Here is a 9,045-nt window from a genome sequence, read left to right as displayed (position 1 = left end):
ATGGTTTCTTCTGTTTCCTCACTTGATATTGGTCTGTTTAGGTTGTGTATATCCCCCAGACTCAATCTGGGCAGATCATATGACTTAAGAAATTTATCGATGCCTTCACTGTCTTCTATTTTATTGGAGTATAAGGATTAAAAATAATTTCCAATTATCTTCTTTATTTCTGTAGTGTCTGTTGTGATATTGCCTTTTTCATCCTGTATGCTAGTAATTTGAGTTCTCTCTCTTCTTCTCTTCGTTAGCATGGCTAAGGGTCTGTCGATCTTATTTATTTTTTCAAAGAACCAACTTTTAGTTTTGTCAATTTTTTCAGTTGTTTCTTTTGTTTCAATTTCATTGATTTCAGCTCTGATTTTAATTATTTCTTGCCTTCTACTACTTTTGCTATTGTTTTGCTCTTCTTTTTCTAGGGTTTTGAGATGAAGTGCGAGATCATTTATTTGTTGGTTTTTTCTTTTTTTAAGGAATGAACTCCAAGCAATGAATTTTCCTCTTAGAACTGCTTTCATTGTGTCCCATAGATTCCGATATGTTGTGTCTGTTGGGATAGAGGGAGTAAGAAGGAGAAAAACAAATAACAAGGAAAGAAAGAGAAAAAAGAGAGCGGGAAAAAGAAAATAAGAGAAAAAAGAAAAGAAATAAAAGTGGGGGAGGGAGGTGGGGCATATGCAATTCCTCCATATTATATTATTCTAGTGATTCAGTCGTTAAAGACCTTTTTCATGCACAATTCTTGGTTTCACATATGTTGAGGTTGCAAGGACCAGAGGGGGAAGGGTAGAGGAGACTGGATGAATGGATGAAAAGAGAGAGAGAAGAGAAAAAAGGAAAGCAAAAAAAATGTCTCTCAGAACTCTGTTTTGTTTTCTTCCAGTTGGTGGCATTGTCAATTCCTAGCTTGAGTCTGGGTTCAGGGTGGTGGTGGTAGTCAGTGTGAGAGGACTTGAGCTTCCACCTGTGGCCTCTCTACTCTTATTCTCTGAGATGTAAACCAGGTGCCTGATCCGCTGCAGAACCGAACTGGTAGCCACGCCCACCGGTTGATGGGTTTTAAGGGATGGTGGGATTTTCCAAGATGAGTTCCATCAGTTTTTCTCATAAGGTGTTTGATGAGGTGGGGGGTGTTGGGGAGACCTTATGTTTGTCCAGAGCTCGGTCAGGTGACCGCATGGGCAGGCGGCTGGGCCCCTCCTCCAGTTGGGGTGGTCTGTCTACTGCTCCGGGGGGGCGGTTGTGCCCCCTCTCCCGGCCCCGTGGTCTGCCTACTGTGCAGGCGGTGGCTGGGCCCCTCCTCCAGTTGGGGTGGTCTGCCTACCGCACAGGCGGGCGGCTGTGCCCCCTCTCCAGGCCGCGTGGTCTGCTTACCGTGCAGGCGGGAGGCTGGGACCCTCCTCCAGTTGGGGTGGTCTGTCTACTGTGCAGGCGGGCCGCTAGGCCCCTTTTCCAGGTCGCGTGGTCTGCCTACCGCAGGCAGCGGCTAGGCCTCTCCTCTAGTTGAGGTGGTCTGTCTACCGCGCAGGTGGCAGCTGGGCCCTTACTCCAGTTGGGGTGGTCTGCCTACCGTCAGGCAGGAGGCTGGGCTCCTCCTCCAGTTGGGGTGTACAATTATTTTTGATTTGTACTAATTTAGTAGGTAGGAAAATGGTGTAGGTCGTTTTAAGTTATATTCTTTGATATCTAGTGATATTGTTTAAAACAATATTCTAGACATTTGATGTTTTTCCTAACAATTTGTAAAATTACTTTTCGGGCAAGGAATTAACCCTTCTGTCTTTTAACTTGGTAGCATTAGTTCTAGTCTATGTACTTGTGAGTAGAAAAACAAAGACCTTTAGTCTAATCCTTCCCACCATGAACCCTGTTTCTGAGGCAGTTCATATACACATGTCCTATTCAGGAAGATGACGCTGCCTATCAAGGGTAGTTTAACAGAACACCATTGTGAGCTTTTGGTAACATTGATTTATTGGTTTTTTTCCCTCAGTTTAATAAAGAGAAACAAGACACTTCTTAAATACTGATATGACTGCTGAGGCTGGTTATTTTTCAATGGTTAGAAGTGTGAGTGGCAGTCACAGCCGGGGTTGGAAGCAACAAAGCATTCGTTATGTTTTAGAGTGGTCTTTTTTCGTTACTGTTGAAAACTTCCAGGTGTTTTAAAGCACCTGGAAGGATAAGGGTCACATGCTTTGAAAGCTCTAATACATGATAATAACATTCTGGTCTTTGTGGTTTATTTTTGTTTCTTTTTTTGGCATAAAAGGTGGATTCAGCATGTGTGGGGCTAGGCACAGGTGCTCAGTGGGAACTTGGTGCTCGATGTCTTCCGTCACTCAATCAGCAAACCCCAAAGAACTTGGGCGAGAAGCCCAGAGAGGTGCCTCCTGTTGTTCCTCCTGCGGCAGATGCTGTTCCTCCTGCTTTGGTGTCCCCAGCAGTGTGCCAGAGCATAGCTCCTCCTACTCCTTTGACAGCCCAGCCAGTGACAGAGTCCAGGTAAGTCAAAGCCAGTCCTGGAGATGAGAGTGGTGTAAATGGCATCTGTCAGCTTCTTTTTTATGACCTGCAGTATCAAGAGCATTATGTAAGAGATGGGGTATCTCTATTAAAAAATGTTTTTCTTGCAGTACTGGAAATTGAACCTGAGGGTGCTTTATCGCTGAGCAACATCCTCATCTCTTTTTTGCTTTTGTTGTTCCTGAGAGTATGTACTAAGCTCTGAGGCTGGCCTCAAACTTGGGCTTCTCTTGGCTCAGCCTCTTGAGTAGCTGAGATTACAGGTGTGTGCCACCATACCCAGCTAAAATGATTTACATCAATATGTTGTTGAAAAAAATTATCAAAACATTGAGCCCCAAACTTTCAAACATGTATATTTTATATCTCTTTAGAGGGATCTATCCCTCTTCTAGATTTTAGATTTGTCTTCATACTTTTCTTCTGAATTATAAATTAAAATTTCCTGAAACTCAATTTGCTCTGTATTTGAAGAATAAACACCTATAGTTGGAATTGCCTTTTGCCTCCTGGCTGTGGCCAAGGCCTGCAGGGGTCATTACTCCAGGCAGTGGCTGGCATGCCCTCATACTCCTTTTGTCCTCCCACAGAGCAGTATGGGATCGATGTTTGTGACTCCGTGTCACAAGCCACCTCCACACTATTGTGAAAGTTTTTTCCCCAATTTTGAGAGTTTTCTGGGTTTCAGATATTAGAATTAATGTCACATCACTTGTGTTTGTTTTTATCTTCAGTCACTTTGACTGTCTTGTAACTTGTGATTTGATACAATATTGTTTAATTAAAAGTGTTTTGTGCTTTTTACTTCACATTTTAATGACATTCCTTAAGGGAATCCAAGGCAGTATGAGGCGAGGCCCCTGCCCCTAGTGTACTTAACCACAGCTTTAATGCAAGTGGTTTTCATAGCTTTATTATCTTTGTTGGTAGCTATTGTTTTAAAATCTGGATGTTAGCCTGTGGCTGTGGGCTCATCAGAAAGGTATTTGCTCAGCTGAAGCACATCGGTGCCTCCACCTTGTTGGGCATCAGTGCCCAGTCAGCCCCTTTTGCTGTACAGCAAATGAGCCCATTGGAACTAGGAAGCCATTGTCCTGTCCTGCCACAGGGAGGGCTGGTTTTTGTGGTGCCGAGACACAGAAGTGACATGACATACTAGTGTTCCATGCCTGGCCTTTATCTGTAAGAGTGTTTTCCTCAAAAAGAACTGAAGAGAAAAAACATTTCATTCATTTACACCATGGATCTAAGCAGCTCCATCTGTGTTTCAGCAACAGGCTGTGATTGTTGACCAGCTTCTTTTACTATTATTTCTTGAGAGTTAATGAGAAACTCTCTTGTAAGGCATGTTGATTCTTGTGTGTCTCAGGGTTTTCTCTTCCAGATGTGTGAGTCAGAGTGCTCATGGATTCCAGCCACAGAGTGGAGCAGAAACCAAAGAAGGTGAGCTTCATGGGGGTCTCTTCATCCTGGCCTGCTGGGGCACTCCTTGGGCTGTACTGGGGCTATAGGACAGGAAGCCTTCTGACCTTACTAAACATAAGCATTAGCAATCCTCTTCTTAGAAGCCAGGGGTTATTTCAGCCCCAGACTATTGAAAACAATGGTATTAATTGTAAATATCTTATCAGTTCAGAGTTCCTTGAAAGATTAATTTATGCAAGTTTTTCTATTAACTTTCTTAGTACATTAATCTAAAATGAGTCATGTTAGTTGGGTCGAGTGAGAAAGGTGATTCAAAGTTTAACTGAATACTGTTCTCCTGTCTGGCACCACACTGGAAGTGTGTGCATAGTTTATTAAATTACCTGGGACAGTGTGGGTGTTCACTTCCCCCTGCAGGTGGCTGTGGCATTCTTTCCATTGACTATTAATGAGGGTGGGGCCCTCTGAAACAGCTGGAGACTCATTCTATTCAACTGAGACTTGGTGCATGCCTGCTGGATGCTGGGCACCAACCATTCTACATCGTTAGAGATGTAATCTTGACAAAACAATGAAAAACCCCCAGGAATGAAAGGGCTAATATTGAAGTAAGGGGTTAGATTTCAGAGAAGGTGAACAGGGAAGATGCTGGTGAGGGTGATGCCTGCATAGAGGAATAGGGAGGGAGCTACCCATACAGCCACCTCGGAGAACCAGTTTTCAAGCAGAGGAACTGCAGATGCAGAGCCCCCAGGCAGGACTATCCCTGGTGTTCTAAGCACAGTAAAGAGGCCAGAGCTTCAGGGCGAGCAGGGCAAAGAGGAATACACTGAAACCTGAGCAAGCAAGGCCCAGGCTGTGCGGGCCTTGTACACCACTGGCTCAAGCTGAGTGGGATGGAAAGTGGTCTAGGACTGACACTGGGGCGGGGGGGGGGCGGTTTACACTCTGACCACAAGCAGATAGTATTTGAGACATGGTGGAGCTCAGGATGCTACCTGTGACAAAACTCTAACTGGTTTGATCTCAAGCCAAACACCCGGTGTCTTTGAGCCTTCGCTTTATTTTGTGTGAAACTATGATTCTTGCCTCACCTACTTCATGTATTCTTACAAAGATAAGTATGCGGGTCTGGAGTGATGATTATGGACAATTACAGTTACCACGGTAACCTGGTCTAATTGTAGTAAGTTATTGCAGTTGTGTGCCTTCTAACATGTTTTAAATGACCTGATGACCGTGCACTTGGTCCTGTTCCTTTGCCAGTGTTTGAAACGCACAAGGTGGCCAGCGCAAGTTCTTTCCATGCGACTCCAAACACGTCACTGGGAGTGGTTCAGGCAACACCCTCCAGAGCCCAGCCCTCGCCCACGGTGCACACCAAGGAAGCACTGGGTAAAGCCTTTTGTTTGAATGTGTAGCACCTTAAACTATAAAAAATTTAAACTCTTTTGTAACCTGTTGATGGGTATTCTTTCTGGTTTTTAGGTTTCATCATGAATATGTTCCAGGCTCCTACACTTCCTGATGTTTCTGATGACAAAGATGAATGGCCATCTCTAGACCAAAATGAAGATGCATTTGAAGCCCAGTTTCAAAGTAATAATTTATTTGAAAGCTAATTGGTGCATAGTACTGTGGGTGGAGCCCAGGCATTGTCAGGGATTACTTAAGATGTGGCCCTGCCTTGGTCATCACAGAAAGTGCATGAAATAGAAGTGTGGCAGAGTTGGACAAGGTTTCAATGCGTGTGGTAGAGTTGGGGTTTGCTGTTTGTTGGGTTGGATTAGGTGGGTTCGGTTACTATAACAGTGATAACTAAAGGAGGATAAAATCCCCATGGGGAGGTACATCAGGAAGAGCTGAATAGTCCAGGAGTGATTTGAGGCCTTCTTGGTAGAAAAGTGGCCAGGTTGTGGTTGGAGGCCAGCAACTAGCCCTCTTACCTAGGGCCAGGGGATTCATGCTGGGAGCCAGAGATTGTAATAAAGATCAGTAGGATCCCTTTGGAGTTGGGAGAAGAAATTTTTCTTAAAGCAAATGAAAACTAAAACCACTGAGAGCTTTTATTGAATGACTCAGGTGATAATAGAAGTGTCATAGGAGACTGATGAGCTGTGTTCTTGATGTGTGGCAGTAATTTGGGACCTGAGGCTGCCCAGTGATCATAGTTAAATCACTTCATCCCACTACAAAGTGACTTGCCTTACTACCTAGTATTTAAAAACTGATGCCAGTTCTTTTCTATAAGCTTCTCCCCTCTACCTCCCACTTCATTTGTAGTTGAAGTTTTAGCGTAAAGGGCCATGTTTTTCCTAGAACAGTCATGAAATACTTTTTTTATTCTCTTGCAGAAAATGCAAATTCTTCTGGGGCTTGGGGAGTCAATAAAGTTGTCGCTTTGACATCTGCTTTTCCTATTTTTGAAGATGGAAACAAAGAAAATTATGGGTAAAGAAACATCAAGTTAATATATCACTGGGGGGACACATGTCATAGTGCCACAGGATGCCTGGAGGTGCCTGCAGGACTCAAGATGGTGAGGCAGTGGGGAGGGAATTTGGGCTGTCGGCCAGGATGGTCTGGTTCTGGCCCAGCTCTGCAATGACAAGCCTTTCCACCAACAGCTGGGAGCTTGTTGCCAGTGTTCTGCAGAGCCACAGTGCTGTGCATGAGTTCCAGGAGGGCAGAGCTCCAAGTTAAAGCACAGTAGAAAAAGGAAAGCATTAGAAGTTGCAAAGAACAGGATTCTCTGGTTTGAAATTGTTTCAGAATGTAGAGGAATCAGTGCAGGTGTCCGTACTGTGCTGTTTACATTTGCAGGATTGATAAGTGGGAAAGGAGGCGGCTTACACTGGGTAACGCTGCAGAGAGAATGTTTTAAGGCAGAGGCACATGATACTAGAGAGTGGAGTTAATAGTTTAAACTATGGAAAAAGAGATATCTGGGTGAATTACAAGTATCTTGGTATGGAGGAAGTTCACACCGAGGCAGAATGGAGAAAGCATGACCAGCATGCAGAGAGAAGTTCCCTATCTCAGCCAGGCATTGGGAAAAGAGCTAAGGTGTTGCAAGGCATCAAGGTATTTTATTGGCATGCTCCTAATTGTTCTTTTGTTCCTAAAAAAAATTGAAACAATTTAAAAACTGTAACAAAAATTGCATTTTCTACCCTCTCTTTGGTAACTGTTAGTCAACTTGTATTTACATAGTCAATTCACTTTTTCTGGAAGTGCAAAAGTAAGAAACCCCTTACTAAATGAGGGGAGAATCTTTCTAACATTAGATCAAGTGGTAGCATTTATTTCATCACCATATTTTACTGTTTTTAATTTTATAAATCTTTTCCTTAGGTTACCACAGCCTAAAAATAAGCCCACAGGAGCCAGGACCTTTGGAGAACGCTCTAGCAGCAGACTTCCTTCAAAACCAAATGTAAGCCAATCTCTACTTCATCTGAAACAGATCTGCCAACCGCTCCGCTTAATTTTACCAAGTGATTATGGTATGATGTATATAAAACCAAAATATATTGCACGAAGTAGAATATTGTTATTCTACTTGTTAGAATACTTGTTATTGTTCTAATATTGCTAGAATATTGTTCGACAATTATTTGAATACCTGTGATGTGCCAGATATCTAATATGTATAAGAAATAAAAATGTATTTGATATGATCCTTGCCCTCAAAGAGCCTTCCCTCTAGTAAGAACAAGCCACCTGGGGATATTTGTTTTTCCTAGACGGAGGAAGTGAGGCCTACAGTGGAATATCAGTGAGAAACCCAGCAAATCTGAATCCAGCTGAGATGGACCATCTTCAGCACAGCTCAGCAGGCACCCTTCACTGCCCAGTAGCCCACCGCATTCCACTACAGTGGCCTTTGTGTCTGTCCTCATTGACTTCCACCCTGGCCCTAAGTGTACCCCACAGTGTGCTCGATCCCCAGCCCCTGCCTGACCCCGTGGCAGTGAGGCACCATTGAGAGCCACTGGCTCACCAAGCACCTCACTAAGACACCGAGCCCTGGCTCCTATTTGTAGTCCCTTGGGGGATTGTTTGGATGAACTATTGCCTGGCTCCCTAATCCCTCTGATGATCTATTGAGCTTAAAATTTTCACAAATAATGAAGTGAATTGCAGACATAGTGCCATCACTTTAAAGGTACATTTTGCTGAACTATTCAACAATATGTACTTTTACCAAACCCACAATGCATTTTCCACATATCCTGATGCTAAACATAAGCCAGTACTTTATCTTGTATCACCTGAAGAAGCAATCTGCCAGTTTCGCCTCCATTGGAAGAGATAGTGGATTTTATGAAGACAATGCAGAAGATATAAAAATTATGTGTGAGAACCAAACCCACATAAGTACAGTTATCTCACACTAGACAAAGGCACCATAAGCATACATTGAAGAAAAGATAGCCTCTTAACAAATGGTGCTGGGAAAACTGGAAATTCATCTATAGCAGAATGAAATTGAACTCATATCGACTAGAAGAAAATGTAGGCCCAACTCTTCATCATGTTCACTTAGGAACCAACTAAAATGCATGAAGCAAAATCAAGAATCAATAAATGAGATGGTGCCAAACTAAGAAGTTTAGCAAAGGAAATAATTGAAAACATGGAGAGAGGGAGAATTTTCTCCCCTACAGAATGAGAGTAAATCTTCTTCACCTGCCACTGAAGTAGAGCATTTCTCCAGCATATGCAAAGAAAACCCAAAAAACATAACACCAAAAAATGAAATAACCCAATCAGTAAATGGTTAAAGGAACAGAACAGGCACTTCACTGAAGAAGAAATACGAAAGGTCAAATCATATATGGAAAAATGATCAACATCTGTAGCAATTAGAGAAATGCAAATTAAAACTACACTGAGATTCCATCTCACTTTAGTCAGAATAGCAATTATCAAGAATACAAGTAACAGTAAATGTTGACAAGGATGTGAGGGAAAAGGTCTACATACATTCCTTATGGGACTGCAAATTGGTGCAACCACTCTGGAAAGCAATGTGGAGATCCCTTAGAAAACTTTGAATTAAACTACCATTTGGCCCAGTTATCCCATTCCTCA

General features: G+C 42.9%; 1 protein-coding gene across 4 annotated transcripts in view; it reads left to right on the top strand.

The window, feature by feature from the left end:
• Positions 1-9,045, top strand: part of Bub1 (BUB1 mitotic checkpoint serine/threonine kinase) — a 48,694-nt gene that overhangs the window by 14,641 nt on the left and 25,008 nt on the right. For 3 of the 4 annotated variants that reach the window (XM_048810369.1, XM_048810371.1, XM_015499751.2), the window contains 6 exons: positions 2,270-2,502; positions 3,893-3,966; positions 5,215-5,343; positions 5,437-5,547; positions 6,303-6,399; positions 7,303-7,384. In XM_048810369.1, the coding sequence (XP_048666326.1) occupies positions 2,270-2,502; positions 3,893-3,966; positions 5,215-5,343; positions 5,437-5,547; positions 6,303-6,399; positions 7,303-7,384 (726 nt within the window). The remainder of the gene's footprint in view (positions 1-2,269; positions 2,503-3,892; positions 3,967-5,214; positions 5,344-5,436; positions 5,548-6,302; positions 6,400-7,302; positions 7,385-9,045) is intronic. The other variant, XM_048810370.1, reaches the window with a different exon arrangement.

This window comes from Marmota marmota, unplaced genomic scaffold, assembly GCF_001458135.2.
Source record: "Marmota marmota marmota unplaced genomic scaffold, marMar, whole genome shotgun sequence".
NCBI classification, from domain to species: Eukaryota; Metazoa; Chordata; class Mammalia; order Rodentia; family Sciuridae; genus Marmota; species Marmota marmota.
Note: the sequence above shows the minus strand (reverse complement) of the source record. Positions and strands in the feature narration are given on the sequence as shown.